Here is a 19,167-nt window from a genome sequence, read left to right as displayed (position 1 = left end):
ATACTTTGTAGAATTTTAGTAAACTCTGTAGTAGCTCATGACTTGTGACACCCCAGTTAGGGCTGAGTTGGGTTGGATTTCCGTATTTTATCTATACTTTCCGCTATTGGATATTATTAAACCATATTTATACTATAATTGTGTTAATTAATTGTCTTAAAAGGATGAATTGAGTTGAATGGCTAGCCTTGTCTTCATGAGAGGTGCCATAATGACCAGGTTCGGGAATTGGGTCGTGACAATAAATATCTTGATCATCAAACAAAGCTTGTTCTTGTACCTGGGGCAATTCGGTTTGAAGATTTCATTAAACAGATCTTTGAAGTTATTGAATTGGATAGACACAAGTTTGAAGCAGTGATATGGGTTGATATCAACCTTGGAATAAGCAAGGGAATGCTTGTATCCAAAGATTTAGATCTTCACACATGTATAGAGTTACTAAAAACTCATTCACTCTTCAAGGGTTGTCGTTTCATTGTTGATATTTCAGAAAGAGTTTTTGGATCAACAAGCAACGAACATGTCAACACAGAAACTCAACATGACAATCTAAACAAATGCCAACAAATAATGGAAATAGATATGGTTGAAGCTCAAGCAATAACTGAAGAGGTGCTTCAAACACATGTCAACAGAGAAACTCAACATTACAATCAAAACAAATGCCAACAGATAATGGAAATAGATATGGTTGAAGCTCAACCAATAACTGAAGAGGTTCTTCAAACATTTGATTCTATTCAAGTAGAAGGACAAAGCATTATAGAGACTGACAACGAACAAGCTTTGGGTATTCAAGTCTTAGAGAGTGCGCCGGTAATCGAAGAGGTTGCTGAAAAAACCTCTACTCAACTAACTAGATGAAGATCAAATTTGAAACAAAAAGAATCCCCAACTACGATATTAAGAGAAAATGCTTCGTTGGATGAAATAAAAGTGGGATCAGTATTTGACAAAAAGAAGAGTTTAATTAACTGTTTTTCAAATGTAGCAATTAAAGGACATTTTGAATTCAAGGTTGTTAGATCAAGCTCAACAAGATATTCGTTGAAATACAATGATGATAGGTGTGGGTTGGTGTGTGCGTGCTTTCAGAATTAAAGATTCAACACTTTTTAAGATAGTAAAGATTGAGAAAAAGCATGACTACTCTGTTGACACTATGAAAGCTGATCAAAGGCATGCAACTTCAAAGTTGATTAGCGGTTACATTATCGACAATCTTCGAGACCCAAGATTTGAAGTTACACAAGCTTTTGTCATGGCAGAGATGCAAAAATTGCATGGATTAGATATTGGGTATCACAAGGCGTGACGTGCTATTCAACTTGCTTCCGCCTTAATAAGAGGAACTCTCGAAGAGAATTATGAATTATTATCTTCATACTTGTATATGATGACAAGTAAAAACCCGGGAACTTATACTAACATAAAGATAGACGACAACAACAGGTGAATAATCAAAAAAAAGTTTATTAGTACGTTTTATAAAATTTGGGACATGCTGTCTTTAACCAGTTAAATTTTGAGTTGTAATCAGAAGTTTAGGAATGGTTGTCCTTAACTTTTAAACTTATAATTCAAACTTAAGGACTGTTTGTCCTTAAGTTTTGAACTTTGAACTCAAAGTTAAGGACTGCATGTCCTTAACTTTATAACTTGAAACTCTAAGTTAAGGACTGACTGTCCTTGACTTTTAACCTTGTAATCTGAAGTTCAGGACTACCTGTCCTTAACTTCTATTAACCTTGTTTTATATTGTATTTTCAGGTTTCTTTATATGTTTTATGCATATGGATCATCAATATCTAGTTGGAATCATTGTAGACCAGTGATTGTTGTTGATGCAACTTTTTTGAAGTCAAAATTTCGTGGTGTTTTAATAATTTTAGTTTCAGAGGATGCAAATAACCAAATTTTCCCACTAGCCTTTGGAAGAGTAGAATCTGAAAATAACAGTTCCTATGAGTGGTACTTTAGTAAGCTTCGCAATGCAATTGGGAGCCGTGAGAATTTAATATTTTTATCAGACAAGCATCAAGCTATTGCATATGGCATTGCAAAGGTATATCCTGAAAGCCATCATGGGATTTGTATCTATCATTTGGAGCAGAACCTAAAGCGAAGGAAGGTGAAAAGTGAGGTCATAAAACTTTTTCAAAGTGCTGCAAGAGTATACAGGCGCAAAGAATTTGATCTATACATGTCAGATATAGCAAAAGTAGATAAGAAGACTTATGACTACTTGATGGAAGAACCACCGGAAAGGTAGGCACGTTCTTGTAGTCCACGACGAAGATATGACATGCTCACAACAAACATAGTTGAGTCAATGAATTCTATCCTATTAGAAGCAAGGTAGCCGCCTATATTAAGAATGATGGATTTCATTCAAGTGAAGCTACAACGTTGGTTTTATGATTGAAGAAATGAAGCAGAAGGAACTTTTTATGATGTTTCTTGTTGGGTAGAGGAGGAATTGAAGAAAAAAATAGATTTAGCATTTACTTTGAATGCAAGTATTATGTTCTATGTTTAGCTTATGATTTTAACATAATTTAACATAATGTACTAACTTATAATTTTTCAACATTGAAGGTCTTCCCTGTTGGTTCATGGCGTTCTAGAGTTGAAGAAGAAGGAATAACTTTCTTGGTGGACTTAAACAAAAGAACATGTGATTGTTTTCAGTTTCAATTTGATGAATTACCATGCATACATGCAATTGCAGCTATCGAGAAGAGAAACATCAAGAAGTCCAACTTTTGTTCGCACTGGTACTTAAAGGAATCTTTGCGGAAAACATATGAAAGACAAATACATCCTGTAGGACATACTGATTCTTAGATTGTACCAGAGAGTGTTAAGTCACAAATTGTTAAACCTCCAGATTTCAAAGTGCCACCAGGTAGAAGGCAGAAGAAAAGGCATATTCCAACTACCGATTCATCAAAAATAACATTCAAATGTGGTCGTTGCAGAAGAATTGATCATAATAGAACAGTTTGTATATATATTCTCCGGCAGTCCATCCATTTTCAAGAAAGCATAGAGAATAGTAGATATATCCACTTATGTTTATCGACTCTTTTAAGTTTTTGCTATAAATTGGATTCATTTAGATTATTCTTATTTGAGCAGATGTCTGAATTTTCAAATTTCTTTCTGCTTACCTTCTTTTTGTTTCTTTTGAGTTCAAAGATTAAAAGTTAAGGACATGAGTCCTTAACTTTGAGTTTCAAGTTCAAAAGTTAAGGATAGTCAGTCCTTAACTTTGAGTTACAAGTTCAAAAGTTAAAGACAAGCAGTCCTTAACTTATAGTTCAAAGTTCAAAACTTAAGGACTGTATGTCCTTAACTTTGAGTTTCAAGTTCACAGTCCTTAAGTTTGAATTACACGTTCAAAAGTTAAGGACATGCAATCCTTAACTTTGAGTTCAAAGTTCAAAGGTTAAGGACTATCTGTCCTTAACTTTACAAAAGTTAAGGACAGGGGTCCTTAAGTTTGACATACAAGTTCAAAAGTTAAGGACAGACTATCCTTAAGTTTGAATTACATGTTCAAAAGTTAAGGACATGCAGTCCTTAACTTTGTGTTCAAAGTTCAAAAGTTAAGGACAAGTAGTCCTTAACTTATAGTTCAAAGTTCAAAACTTAAGGACTGTCTGTCCTTAACTTTGAGTTTCAAGTTCAAAAGTTAAGGACATGCAGTCCTTAACTTATAGTTCAAAGTTCAAAACTTAAGGATTGTCTGTCCTTAACTTTGTGTTTCAAGTTCAAAAGTTAAGGACAAGAGTCCTTAAGTTTGACTTGCAGGTTAAAAAGTTATGGACAGACAGTCCTTAAGTTTGAATTACACGTTCAAAAGTTAAGGACAGACCGTCCTTAACTTTGAGTTCAAAGTTCAAAGGTTAAGGACTGTTTATCCTTAACTTTACAAAAGTTAAGGACAGGAGTCCTTAAGTTTGACATGCAGGTTCAAAAGTTAAGGACAGGCAGTCCTTAAGTTTGAATTACACGTTCAAAAGTTCAGGACAGGCAGTCCTTAACTTTGTGTTCCAAGTTCAAAAGTTAAGGACACTTGGTCCTTAACTTTGAATTTGAAGTTCAATTACACTTAGTCATGAACTAATACTAACAAACTCAATGGACAAATCAACACTTGAGAGAAACAAAGAATTTAATAACATAATGCCTTGATATTACTTCTGAAATTATAATTTTGCGTAGTTGTGACAAAAAATTATGCTACGCAAACAAAATATAAGTGCCTTTTGAGGAATTTATAGAATATTTCAGAAGTTTTCTGAACATGCAGAATTCATATGGATTCTTTATAGAAATTTTATACAAAAGATCAACCACAACTAACTTTCTTTACAACTAAACTATAACTCCTTTGGACAGCAAGTTTCATTTTCACTCTCATAATCATCGCCAACATTTTCTGGTGGTGTATCATAACCAGAATTTATTTTTCACTCACCATGTGTCCAAAGATTTGCGGCAAGTTCTTTTCTAAAGTCTTTTATGTCTTCAGGTTGGAATTTCTCCACATCATTTCCAATCATCAACAACTCCACATATTTGATCAGGAATGCACCATAATCAGTCCTAAGAAAAATGTAAGATATACAGTGAATTAAACAATAAATCTAAAATATATATAAATAATATAACAAATAACAACACGTACGGTCCAGTTTGTTGTGGTGTTCTTTGCCACTGAATATCAAATTTGTTGAAGGCATTTCCAAAAGACTTGTGATGTTTGTCAAACTGAGAGAACTTTAGCAAGTGGGGGATCATGCGTGCATACATTTCCATGTGATTCATTCCTGCCTCATATGGCTCACTATATATGGAATCGTATACATCAATCTTTTTCTAATTCAAGTCCAATATCCCAAAAAGAAAGTGTGTCATAACATTATTATCTTCTGAAGGAAGCCCACATGGAAAAAAGATTTTGTCAACCTCTGTCCAAACAATTCCACATCTACCACTGTCCCCCCACACATATGGTGTCAGAAATAACTGATTTTCACCAGCACACCAAAAGTCATCAGTAACATCTTCACTAATTTTTTTATACACAAGCACCATATAGTTATCAAAAAGAATATCAGTAGTTATGCAACGAAAAGGATGGTCGCGAGGGTGGTAGCACTCCTTCTTTCTCAGATAATATAGGGCAATGTCAATATGCTTCATAAAAAGGCAAAAAATAAAACAAATCCATCAGTCATAAAATAATTAAAAAATAATAAATTAAGAATAAAGAAAATAAATGTCTTGCGAATTATCTAACCTTATTATCAAGTACAAAGCTACTATCTGAAAGCTCATGGAAGAACATTTTGCTACTGAATTTTTGATGATACAATTTGTATGGATTCTTTCTCACACCATTATCATCAGCATATATATCAGTTTGTCCCCTGAAAATGTTGAAAATATCAAAGTTAGAAGTTAGTCCTGAACTTAGACTTTCAAGTTGAAAAATTAAAGACATGCAGTCCTTAAATTTGAATTACAGGTTCAAAATCTAAGGACACTCGGTCCTGAAGTTTGAGTTTCAAGTTCAAAAGTTAAGAACACATGGTCCTGAACTTAGACTTATAAGTTTAAAAGTTCAGGACACTTTGTCCTTAACTTTGAGTTAAAAGTTCAAAAGTTAAGGACTGTCTGTCCTTAACTTTGAGTATCAAGTTCAAAAGTTAAGGACACGCAATCCTTAACTTGAATTACAGGTTCGAAAGTTAAGTACACATGGTCCTGAACTTTGACTTACAAGTTCAAAAGATCAGGACATTTAGTCTTAAACATTGATTTCCAAGTTGAAAAGTTAAGGACATTTGCTCCTTAACTTTGATTTTCAAATTCAAAAGTTAAGGACACTTGGTCCTAAATTTAGGCTTACAATCACAGAAGTTAAGGACACTTAACTTTAGCAATTTCAATATCAATATTGAAATACATTAAGGGACTTACTCTTTTTTGCGACCTCTCCTTTTCTCCTTGCCCAACCACACAATGAATTTGTCCAATAATTTTGCATCATCTGTGGCATAATGAAAAATACACCTACGCGTATATGTTGATTTTATCCAGCCTGAACTCTTGGGAGTATTTTGATTGTCTGCCATTGATGTTCCTGTTTTTCTTTCCTGATCAAAAGGAGATTTCAACTGCCAACTAAGCTTCTTGTTCCTTTTACCTCGATCAAGCTCTTCTTCAACATTTCCTTCAACATCTATAGACAAACCCCCATCAATGCTCATTTGTGTACTTGGAGGAGTATGAGTAAGAATAGAAAATGACGGACCATCATAACCAATACTATCTCTCTTTCTTTCCCTCGTATATTGGTTAAGAGCTTCATCATTGTTTTCCTCTGCAAGTAACACTATATATATATATATATATATATATATATATATATATATATATATATATATAAATTTCCTGCAAGTCGTCAAATAAAGAGACAACATTTCAATTATGAGTATAATATTTAGGACACAATCAATACCTATCTTCTTCACACTGCCTTCTTGTATTTTTTCAACAGACAATTCAGCTAACATATTGCTTGCATCATTTTCTTTATCTTCCAAGTGCACATTTTCTTTATCTTGCAATTGTTCTCCATGTTCTTCAGTTGCAAGTTCACAATTTCTACAAAATATTTACAAGAGCTAACACAATTAGTACTTGTTACTAATCTTTGATTAAAACAAACATGTATAAAATTAAAAAAAACACTATCTAACTGTTTGCAATAGTCAAGATCATCCCAATTAAATCATTATATTCACTAGCATTTTCTTGGGTTCCAATATTGTCGGTAAGAGAGGGAGGTGTAGAGAGATCACATGTTCCATCTATGCATTTGGAAACAATCTCACTTCTGCTTGTTCCTTCGGTATTTTCTACGTCTTGAGATTGTACTCCACTTTTCTCTTGATACTCCACTCTAGCTTCTTCCCTTGCAGCTTCAAAAGATTCTGTAACATTTGCAATTAATACCCATTCTAATAATTCACTAAAACTAACATTCAATATATAATGAAAATTTCATCTAACCTTGATTGGCACAAGTTTGAACTCCAAATTTCTCTTTATATGACAGAGGTGTAGACAGATCATATGTTCCTTCTAAGCATTTACATACAATCTCACTGACACTTGTTCCCAATGGACTTTCTAAATCCTCCTGAGATTGCAATCCACATTTACAAATTTTTCCTGTTACTCCTGTCTTTTTTGGATTTTCCTGGTCTTGACATTCTACTACATCTTCAACTTCCACTCCATCAATAGATTCTATAAATATTTGTAATTACAAAAAAGTTTATATGTATTGCGCTATTGAATATAAATTTTAATGAAAAAAATTCAAAATCTATATCTAACCTTTACCAATATCAGTGACGTTCTCAGTTTCATCATCTAGATGTGCATCTCTAAAATCGCTTTCATACTGAACTTCTGCATGCACATCCATATCATCACGTTCATCACCACCTGCATCTTTGTTGATTGTAACAGTAGGCTCTGTACCACGACAATGATCATCAACTCCATCTTTAGTAATTGGAACACTAGATTCTCTCTCTATGTTCCTTTCATCAGGTTTCACATAAATCTTCAACAAAGTATAAAGCTTTGATCCTAGACTTTTCTTTAAATTCTGAGAAAGAAACTAAGTTAGAAAGTTAGGAACAGGTAGTCCTAAACTTCAAGTTACAAGTAAAGAAGTTAAGGACAAGCAATCCTTAACTTAGAGTAACAAGTTCAAAAATTAAGGACACTTGGTCCTAAACTTCAAGTTGTAAGTTCAAAAGTTAAGGACACTTGGTCCTAAACTTCAAGTTTTAAGTTCAAAAGTTAAGGAAACTTGGTCCTAAACTTCAAGTATTAAGTTCAAAAGTTAAGGACAGACAGTCCTTAACTTATAGTTTTAAGTTAAAATGTTAAGGACACAAAGTCTTGAACTTAGACTAACTGAAATTAATGATATTACCAAGATTTCATTCTCAATCTTTTTTTCTGATACAACTATTTTCTGATTTATTCTAGTAACTTTAGCTTGCAGATCCTTCTTAAAACTCTCTGATAATCTCTGAATCAAAAAACATAAAAACAAAAAAGTCTCGTAAGCAAAAATAATCAAATAAAAAACTAATGCTATTCAAAGGCAGAAAACCTACTTTAACAATTTCCTTAAGCATGACTTCATCAAATTGTGTGGAAGAAGGCATTGAGCTTTGATCTTGAGAAATTGGCTCTTCCACACTAATATGATCTATATCTTCTTCAACAGGAATAAATGGTGACACCTCGATCAACTTATACAACTATAATATAACAAAAAATAAACATAAGTTTTCAGAACTAAAACAAATAAACAAAAAAAAAAGCTAGTAATTAGATTAACTTACATTTTTATTATGGAAGTATTTTTACACAGAGAATCATATTATGGAGATTTCATTTCCGAATAACATAACATTCGAGGATAACCAGATTCTTGGAAGTTCACAAATTGTTTTTCCTGGAAAGTAGGAATTACTTCCATAATCCAAACACAAAAGGCAAAAGGAAAGCCAAGTATAGTGTAGCTATCCTTGTCTTTATCTTTGTTTTTATTTTTGTCTTTCTCTTTTTCATTCTCATTCTCATTCGGCTTCAAACAACTCTTCAATGATTTTAATAAAGTTTCATAAGAAAGAGAGCCCTAGTTGAAAGAAGAGCAGAGTTCATCATCGTCTACAATTTTCATTATCTGCTCGAACACATTCCTATTCTTCCGCTTGCCCATCAAAACAGATTCAACAAAATAAATTATTGCCAACTTCATAACATCATCATCGCTGCCTACAAATGATGCAGCTGTACAATGTGGGTGACTAGTAGTAAAATTAAACAAATCACCCAACTCAACTCTATCCTTTCCGGGAAAATAAACTTTCGAAAGCCTATTCTCTTTTTCATGTAAACCTTTGATGTCTGGTGAGGAATAACACTTCAAACCAGTAATTATATGAAATGCATCATGTGTAAATTTAATTTCACGGTCAAAAATCTTGAATGTCATTGAATCAGGGTCATTATTTCCAATTTCTGAAAGCAATACACAGTGAATAAGTTTACCACAGAACTTCACACTTTGTAATCGAAAAAAGTTTCCGAAAATACCATCCATCAACTTCTTCCACTGCCTGTTTGACAAAAAACTTTTGATTGTTTCCTTATACTGTAAATCTCCTTTCCAATAGATCATAAAATTACGCCAAACATCAAAATCGAACACACGATCTCCTTCCATTATCACACTACAAAGAAGGAAAAAGAAAATAAAGATTAGGACTTACAGTAAATTGGAGGGACTTGGTCCTTAACTTCAAGTTTCAAGTAAAAAAGTTAAGGACAAGCAGTCCTTAACTTAGTTTCAAGTTGAAAAGTTAAGGACAATAGGTCCTGAACTTCAAATTTGGAGTTCAAAAGTTAAGGACACTTGGTCCTTAACTTCAAGTTTCATGTTGAAAAGTTAAGGACAAGCAGTCCTTAACTTATAGTTTCATGTTGAAAAGTTAAGGACACTTGGTCCTGAACTTCAAGTTTCAAGTTCAAAACTAAAAGACATATGGTCCTTAACTTTGAATTACAAGTTCAAAAGTTAAGGACACTTGGTCCTTGACTTAGAGTTACAAGTTAAAGAGATAAGAATATGCAGTCCTTAACTTATAGTTTCAAGTTTAAAAGCTAAGGATACTTGGTCCTTAACTTAGAGTTACAAGTTAAAAAGGTAAGAAGAGGTAGTCCTTAACTTATAGTTTCAAGTTGAAAAGTTGAGGACACTTGGTCCTGAACTTCAACTTCCAAGTTCCAAAGTTAAGGACACTTGGTCCTTAACTTCAAGTTTCAAGTTAATGTCGTTTGGTCCTTATCTTTTATGAACACAGTTAACTAAAAATTCATAAACACAGTTAGCTTATGAATTCCTACGACTAGTTTTATGAAATGTCCTTACATAATCAAATATATTGATTGAATCACAAACACATTTCACATTTCAATACCAAAAAGTTCTGAATAACAACATCACAAAAATACACTACTTCTCCGACACTGAATCAACTTATAATGATCGTTTTTGAAATTTCACACATACTTGACACAACATTGATCGTGATTACACATATACAAAAACAAAAATACATAAAAGAAAAAAAATTACCAGTTCGATCGTTCGATGCAGAGAAGATGACAGAGAAAATGAAGAAGGAGAAAGATTAACTGCAGCTCGTTTGCATGCGAGGATGATACTGATGCTGAGAACACAAGAAACTTGCCTTGAAATATTTGCTCTCAAATTTTCCCTTCTGAATGAATAAAACAAGGGTTTGGGAATATAAGAATTGAAGAAAGGGTAAAACTATCTTTTTCCTATTAGTAGTGGCTATTTTTGCTGAGCATTATAATCAGTGGATAAAAATTAAAGACCCTCTTAATTAGTGGCTATTACACGCCATTTTTACGATATTTGGAGAATTAAGTAGTCTCCAAGAAAGCCCAGTCAAAAGTGATAGATTTTTTGATTTAGCTTTCTTTATTCCTAATCCACCGTTGGTTTTATTAGTAGTAATAGTACTCCAATTTAGAAGATGGAGCTTTTTCTTTTGGTCTACTGTACCCCAAATAAAATTTCTTTAAATTTTATCAATTTATTTCAATATTTTTTCGGGTAGTAAAGTAAATTGCATCACATGATTAAGGATAGAGGCTAGGGTATAGGATGTTAATGTAGTCCTACTGTAGACATGTAATTTTTGACCTTCCCCAAAATTTTACACATTTTAGCGTAAATATTTAATTTAGGTTTAGTATCGCTATTCTAAATAGTGTTGACTCTTTTACTTTACTTTTATCACGAAAAAATAAAAATTACAAAAAATATTTTTCATCTTTAGGTTAAAGTCAATTAGTATATTTTGTTATAAATATATTATATTATGAATGTTCATTTAGTATTCCGTTGTAAATAAGCTTCCTGAAGAAGCTTATCCATATGGGACTCCACCGTAAATATGTTTATCTATTTAAGTACTCTATTGGAAATAAGCTTATCACTTCGATACCCGGTTATGGATAAGCATTACCCCCGGTAGAAGATTATCCATACCGGGTATAATAAGCTTTTCCTTTCAGTACCCAGTTATGGATAAATACTATCCCGGTAGAAGATTATCCATACCGGGTATAATAAGCTTATCCTTTCAGTACCCAGTTATGGATAAACATTACCCCCGATAGAAGATTATCCATATGAGGTATAATAAGCTTATCCTTTCAGTACTCCGTTATGGATAAATATTGCTCTCAGTAGAAGATTATCCATATCTGGTATAGTTGCAGCTTACACATCAGCTTCCTTTCTTCTATAAATAGAAGAGATTTCAGTTCATTATGTACATCAGTTTGAATTCGAATAATATATCAGTTTCTCTCTATACTTGTGTTTACTTTATAGTCTTTATTTTATAATATATTTATATTTATAGTATTATAATATTTGAAAATACAAAAAAAATTAGTTTCACTCGTAATATTTAGTTTTATATTAATTTATTTTAATTTAAAGTGATTTTTACATTTTTATAGATACATTGTATTATTTGATCTTTTTAGCTTGAGTTCAAACCCAAAAGATATGGTCCAACCCAATTACCCTTAGCTCATTCTTTCCAACCCATTAATCCACTTAACTACAAGATTTAATCCTAACCATCTATTTGCTTCTAATCCAATGATTATCGTCCCTTTGACGCCTAGGCATCAAAGATCCGCCGCAGGGACTAAACCCCCCCCGCCCCAAAATCAGATTTGGTCTTCTTCTCCGTTCAAACAAGAGACCTAAGGGATACAGCAAAAAATCAAAAAGAAAAAAGAGACCCCTGTTCTTCAGCGCAAAAAGATCGAAAGGGACCCCCTTCTACACTGAAAAAATTGCATCAGCTGCTCCTTCTTCTTCACCTCACACCAACCAACCAACCAACTCCCTCACCACCGAACCCGCCGGAAACCAGATCCAAAAGACACATAGATATGGAAGCGGAGATTAAGGTTGCTTCTCCTTCGAAGCATCTTCTATTCTTTTTTTTTTTTTTCAATATAATAGCTGCGGATGGACTGCCACAGTTTCCTCTTGTCCTTCTGAACTTTCCAAAGAGTCCAGCTGCTGAAGGTTTCATTCATTCCATGTTGTGACCAACTGCAAGCCAAAAGGGTTCAGGAACATATTCCAAGTTTCTTTTGTTACGTTGCAAAAAGCTCTCGCACTTACACATTCTGACGGAGGTAACATCTATTGCTTAGTTTGAATCCTCCATTCATTAGATTGTCCTTGGTAAAAAACGCTTGACGCATCCGAATCCATGTGATGCAATTTGCCTTTATGGGGGCCTTTGTTCTCAGGAGGATTTTCCAAGGCCAATTATATTTTTAGTAGCATATATATTTGCTGAAATATTACCACTGCTGGCCCATATATTTCCATGGGCCTATTCCAAGTGGCAGAGTAAATATTCTTGTCCTCCATCGAGATTGCATTCCATGCTTGGCACAATTACTTTTCTCCACTAGATCTCTTATTGACAAATATATCAATTTATCGACTTTTAAATTATGTCTCAATTCCAACTTTTAAATCTCTTAAGCGCTTAAAGTGTTATTGTAATATCAAATCTGTTGGAGTATTATCGTGAATGAATCACGTTGAGATTGCTTTCTTTTCTTTTGAACTATCTAGTTAAAATCTAGTATTTGATATGTTGATTTGGCAAAATGTTTAAAGTCTTTTCTTGCTGGTTTTCGTTTGTTTCAACGTGAATTTCCCTTTAAGTCTTCGCACCCCAGCTCCTACTAGCCGGGAATGAGACCTGTTTCATTTCTTTATAAAGTTCCTTTTGATTAAGGTTAGATAACGTGAGTTTCTATAACCAATGGTCTTGTTCACAATGCAAGGTTATAAAATTGTAGATTTGGTGATGTACTAAATTATTTTTAATCATTTGTAGCATGTCTTTCCAGTTAGCTTTTCTTGAGAACCTTTTCATGTGATCAAGCTTTTGGATAATCGTAGTTTGCTTTAGGCGCGATTAGTAAATAAATCATCGTGACTATGGGTACGGCTCCCCTGACATGGTCACGATACGTAATCCCCAATTCGGGTGTGCATTTCATGCGACTCGACCATAACAACTTTGAACTTTAATAAAATAAACATGTCGCGAATCGCGGGTCCATTTCATGTAGCGTGATTTGCGGTGTGTTCCAAAACGACAAGTGTACGACAATCGTAACTTGTTCAAGAAATAATTCCATAAATCCTAAAAAGCGGTTAAATAAATAAAAGCGGTTATAAAACTAAAAATGCACAATAGGTTTGAAACATGTAGTAAATCATATAATTAGGCCAATTTTAATAGTTTAAGCGATCGTGCTCGAACCACGGAACCCCTTACCCAAAACCCTAATGCCGCCCTGAAATCCCACCGCCTCAGGCCGGCGGCGCCGGTCCCAATCAACACCAGATCAACACCCCAGACTCCCCTTCACCTCCCCTTTCCGAATCCTCACTTCTTTTCTTTCAAATCTATTCGAAACCCCTCGAATTTCAAATCAAAGGAGAAACCCTAGCGCCGCCTTGTTCTCTCCGGTGGCGGCGCCACCTCTGTTCAACCCCAAATCTACACTACAAAACCTCCTTCACCTCCTCTGCCCCAATCCCTAATCCTTTTCCCTCAAATCACCCAGAACTCTTCGAATTTTAGATCAAAGTCGAACCCTAGAACCCCAATCGAGATTCTGCAGATGATTCGTGTTTAATATGATTTTATTCGTCTGTTCTCTACGAGAACATGCGATTAATATCATATTTGACTGGAAACTCGAAGATTTGAAGATTCACGCTTATCGCTTCTTGGTCCGAACTGTAATAGGTATCTTTCATTTTGTTTTTTGGTTTAATCTTTCCTTCAGTGTTCTTTTCCCATGCTCTGTTCTCTTCATCTCTTCTTTTCATTTTGTCCCAGAATTTCTTTGAGACATGCATGAGCAAATGATGTCGTTTTCTTAATAAGCAGTAAGCTATGTAACCTAAAATGGTTAGTTTGGGTTAATGATAGATTAGTAAGTCATTTAGGCTAACTTCTCGCAAATTGTCAGTATGTGCTCTTGTGGGTTGTAATTCGATAGTAGGGCAAATGCCAATTGAGGCTGTTTGGGCTCTTGATCTTGTGAGGTTGGGCTTGGGTCAGAGTCCGACTCACTTTGGTTTAAAAATTGGGTCAAATTAGACCCATGACCCATTTGAGTCCAAAGGTAATTTTCAGAGGTTTAGAGGGTAATTTGGGGAAATTGGGGTAGAGAATCTAGGTGTAACTGACCAGGGAAGCTTCTAGAAAGTTGGGGTTGGAGTTATTCTGAATTTCTAGATTGTACATTGAGGACTCCTAAGCACAAATGAAAATTTCAGAAGGTTTTAAGTGCAATTTTGAACTCTTTAAGGCTGCCCTAGTAGCTTGCCTATAAAGGTATTGTTACTTAGAGCTCAAGTCAGATCTTTAAGAGCTAAGAGACCCAAGAGCTAGCCAAGAGCTGAAAATCCAAAAATATAGAAAACGACACAAATTTACTGTTTCATAGAGGAGTGAATAGAAAAAATCAGAAAAATACAAAAAAAGTGACTGAAAACTTTAGCGAGACACTGTTCCATTGAATTTTATTTGGTGATTTTGAAGTTTTCCAAGTTCTGAATCAAATCTCTGGCTTATTTGAGTTGAAAATGGTTTTAGCATTCCTGCGATTAGCGTATGAGGTTTTTTTAAGCTCCTGGGGTTGTTTTGAGTTTTAAACTTGGGCATTCAAGCTTGGTTTGAGCTGATTTCTACTGCTTGACACTGTTTTACTGTTGTTGATTCCCTGCTTTCCTCTTATTTTGTTTTCCCAGGTATTTCCTCATACCATTTGCTAACAAATGAGGTGCTACAAGTTAGAACCAGATTGAACCTGTACATAAAGTTGGAGATCTAAGCTGGAATTTGAATAGAAATCCTGTTTAAATGTTAAAATTCTATTAGCTTTTGCGTTTTACACCTTTAATTTCCCTGTTATGAAGTAGATCATCATCTTTTCTTTCGAATATGTTAAGTCGTTCATCCATGCTCAATGACTTAAGTTTGTTTTTTGGCCATTTAGAAAAAACATTTGGATTTTGGCTATGTAAATGGATTGTTAAACATTTTACAAGGACTGACTGCTTGAATATCTTAGTTTGTTTGTTTTTCTGTAGTTTGGAATTAGGATCTGGGTATGAAGAAGTTTTGGTACTGAATATGGTATAGCATGTTTTGAATCTGGATTTTCGAAATTGTGATGTTAGAGGGTTTAATTAATTCATGCATGTTTATATTTGTTTCAGTCAAACTTGAAGTTAGTTTGTGCTTTGGTATTCATTACTGTTAAGCTTACTGAAATAACAAGTATAGAGTGAGGTACCATCTTTCAATTGGAATTCGTGTTAGAGATTGTTTCGTTTATGCCTGAAATCCAAACCATGCAATAATGTTTGTTTAAAAGTTAAGGGAGAGTATTAATTTTTGGGTAACAAGGTGATAATGAATAAGTCATCATAGGATAATACCCTCATTACAAATTTGTTTTGACATCAAAATGCATTTTGATCATGCTTAAGGATAATCAATTCTAGTTTAGTATTTTTGGAATATTTTGAAGCATTGTGGTTATGATTGTGATGGGAATAATTTGGATCACGAAATTGGACTATAGCGTGTGGCTCAATAACTCTAAGGGGTACAGTGATGCGTCTGTTCTTTTGGGCTTCAGGCAAGCCTATTTTTCCTTTCGCGTGTATGGGCGTTTGGTTCTATGATTTGGGCCTCTTTGTGGATTTTGGACCATAAGTCCACTTGAGTTGAAATTGCTAGCTTCATCAGTTGGGCCAGTGTAAGTGGCCTCAAGAATTTAAGCCGGGATAGCCCTATCACGCTGTTGGGCTCGCACTGGGCCCAAACGAGGCAACTTTTGTTCTTTAAAACATTAGTTCGCTTAAGAGCTGAATTTAACCCCACTTGCTTTAAAATTAACATAAGCCATGTAGGGAATTTCTAATTAGTTTAGAGACCTTCCAAGTAGAATAATTTGGGGCGCGCCAAGCCAAACAAATCTCAAATGCCTGGCCCTCGTTTGGTTTCTTCTTTTAAATTTTAGAAATTCAAGGTGTGCCATTTAGTAAATTTGCATGGCCCTCGCAAAGTTAAAAACATGTAATTGCTTTAGGCGCGTTAGTTTAGTAATATTACCTTCTTAAATTCGGGTGCGCATTTATGTGACCCAAATTCAAATCTCAACAATGTTAAAATATGTCGAAAGCCACGGGTGCATTTATGTGACGTGGTTCGAGGCGTGTTTTAATAACGTTGCAATTTTCTTTTAAAAATGAATAAAAGCGGTTAACAAGTTAAAATTGAACCATAGGCTAAAACATGTATTAAAAGCATATAATTAAGCGAATATAACAGTTGAGCGACCGTGCTAGAACCACGGAACTCGGGAATGCCTAACACCTTCTCCCGGGTTAACAGAATTCCTTACTCAGATTTCTGGTTCGCGGACTGTAATACAAAGTCAACCTTTTCCTTGACTCGGGATTTGAACCGGTGACTTGGGACACCCTAAATTATCCCAAGTGGCGACTCTAAATCTTTTAACAATAAATCCCGTTTCGATTGTCCTTTAATTGGAAAAACTCCCTTATATACTACCCTTTACCGGGGTGTAGGTAAAAAGGAGGTGTGACAGTACTATGACTTCGTTTGGGCTTGAAAATTCTACCCTCAACTCCCTGATTGGTGGTGATATCCCTTCTCCTCTCTCTACTACTTTTTCTCTTTGTTCTGGAGCATTATGATAGGGATTGACATTCGTTGGTGCATGATTCTTTTAGGCTTGGTTTCTTTGTTGCCTCAGAATTTGTATGAGCTAGTGTCTCATCCGTAGGAAAATTAGTATTATCAGTATTGCACAGAGTATTGAAATTTATAATGTAAGGATCACTTGAGGAAGTGGGCATTGTAGAAGGGGAAAGAGGCAAATCAATTATTATAGAGCCTAATGGCACACGCTTCTCCACTTGTACAACTTCATTAGCTAGTTGGCTATTTAGAAACTCTGCTGAGAACAAGTGATCTTGATTATTAGTGTCGATAGCGGTCTTGGCAGAATTATTGGAAGGATTGAAGCTTTGAGAAATTAAGGATTGATTAGAAGTGGTAGTAATAGTAAGAGTAGTGTAAGAGTTCGTTGTATTTGTGCAACTAGGATTATTATCCATATCATTTCCTATTTCTATATTTCTCTCTAATGGATGTATGCCAGTGATATTACAATCTTGTGGAGGCTCCACGTTTAGCTCCATAGGGTCTAACGTGTCCTGTTGCATGCATTGGGTAGTTAAATTATTTTTACAATTCTTTTTATTCATTTTAGAAGTGGTATTTTCTAAAACCATAGGCTGATTAAAGTGATCAGGAAATTTGTTTTTGGCTTGAGAAAGATTTGAGCCAGGAGTAATAGCCTTATTTGATGAAATATGAGATTGCTTCTTGTCTGTGTCAGGAGCTAATAAAGACTCTTTATTCACGTATTTGAGTTTCTGGGTATTAAGATACTTACTAGTTGTAGCATAAAAAATCCGAACATTTATACCTGGTGACGGTGAAGCATTATTTGGAGCCGACTTTGGATGTGTGAAAGATTGCTTCTTTCTCGGGAAAGGATACACTTTGCCACTCATCACTATTTGTTGTCTGAGTAATTGATTGCATATCAGCTTGTACTGTATTCCTCTGCGTAGATACTGGTTTTGAGACATAATAGATTGTGTGTCCTAACCTTCCACAGTTCTTACATAAGAATCTTTCCCCTTCATATAGTATATTTTGCTTATGAGACTCAATGTAAATGAATGATTTAACTGGATGCTCCATGGGTATTTCAACACATAGTCTTGCATATCGACCTCTAAGAGTCGATGATGTGCAAGCATCAATTTTAAGAAGACGACCAATTTTATTCCGGATCTTCTCTAGGATAATGCCGTCATAGAACTCAGTAGGAAGTTGTGGTAGTCGAACCCAAACGACTGAGAATATTGGGTTCGATTCATTAGCTACAAAATTGGGTTCCCATCTTTGAACAGGTAGAAAATGGTCATTCACAAACCAAGGGCCTTGATGCAGATCTTTTACCATATTTTCTTCTTTATTGAACTTTACAATATAGTAATCTGCACTAAGGTCAATTATTGGGAAATTTTCAATGGGTTTCCATAATTCTTGAATTTTCCTTTTTAGGTACTGATGTAGGATTCTCTTGCCAAGGAGTTTAATGATGACTGAAAATTTCGAAGGGTGACAGATCCTCTGCAGATCTTCAGTTGATAGGGTAACATGGTATTCCTCATCTACTTTCTCTTTTCCACGCAAAGATAGTTGAGTAGACTGTAGTAGATCCATTTGTGTGGGAAAGATTCCTGCAGTTTGTATACTTATGAGACTGGATTGCTTATCTGCCAGTAAGACCGCTTTAAAGCTAGATGATGGATTTTGTAGAGATAAGGATTGGACTTGATTCATCTCATAAAAAACTTCTTATCCCTTGGTAATTGTGGCAAGTGGGTCGGTCCGGGTCTGGAAATCGGCGGGCCAATGGGCTAGGACTGGTAGAACCAGTATTCGTGGGCCTGGTTCGGGCTTTTGGGCCAGTTCAATAGCTTGGGATCGCTAGGATCGAGACCATGTGGGATCGGGACCGGATCAGTCCCTGGCAGGCCAAAAGGTCAAATTTCAAAAAAAACTGGTCGTTGTGGAATTTTAAAAACAGTCATTGGCAGTCACAAAATAGCCGTTGGCTATTTAGAAAATATCCATTTAACCCCACCTCCCCCCCCCCCCCCAAACTTAATTTTAACCCCAAAGTTTTTATAATTACACTTTTTCCCTATTTTCAACTATAAATACCCCCTCATTCTTTCATTTTTCTTACAAAATTCACAATCTCTCTCTAATTTTCTTC

General features: G+C 34.8%; 2 protein-coding genes and 1 long non-coding RNA gene across 3 annotated transcripts; 2 read left to right on the top strand and 1 right to left on the bottom strand.

The window, feature by feature from the left end:
- The first annotated feature begins 1,060 nt into the window (after positions 1 to 1,060).
- Positions 1,061 to 2,850, top strand: LOC138870591 (uncharacterized). Its single transcript, XM_070148412.1, has 4 exons — positions 1,061 to 1,302; positions 1,774 to 2,271; positions 2,355 to 2,415; positions 2,602 to 2,850. Exons 1-4 carry the CDS (start codon positions 1,061 to 1,063, stop codon positions 2,848 to 2,850), a joined length of 1,050 nt encoding a protein of 349 aa, XP_070004513.1.
- A 9,030-nt stretch (positions 2,851 to 11,880) lies between these two features.
- Positions 11,881 to 15,339, top strand: LOC104225301 (uncharacterized). The gene is made up of 2 exons (XR_710559.2): positions 11,881 to 12,369; positions 15,023 to 15,339. It is a non-coding gene; the product is annotated as an uncharacterized lncRNA (long non-coding RNA).
- Positions 15,340 to 16,996: 1,657 nt separating this feature from the next.
- Positions 16,997 to 18,608, bottom strand: LOC138870590 (uncharacterized). The gene is made up of 2 exons (XM_070148411.1): positions 17,986 to 18,608; positions 16,997 to 17,900 (listed from the first exon to the last, which is right to left on the bottom strand). The coding sequence occupies exons 1-2, from the start codon at positions 18,606 to 18,608 to the stop codon at positions 16,997 to 16,999; spliced, it is 1,527 nt and encodes a 508-aa protein (XP_070004512.1).
- Positions 18,609 to 19,167: the final 559 nt, after the last annotated feature.

Source organism: Nicotiana sylvestris, chromosome 6, assembly GCF_000393655.2.
Source record: "Nicotiana sylvestris chromosome 6, ASM39365v2, whole genome shotgun sequence".
Classification (NCBI taxonomy): Eukaryota; Viridiplantae; Streptophyta; class Magnoliopsida; order Solanales; family Solanaceae; genus Nicotiana; species Nicotiana sylvestris.
The sequence above is the reverse complement of the archived record's forward strand: the minus strand, read 5'-3'. Positions and strand labels throughout refer to the sequence as shown.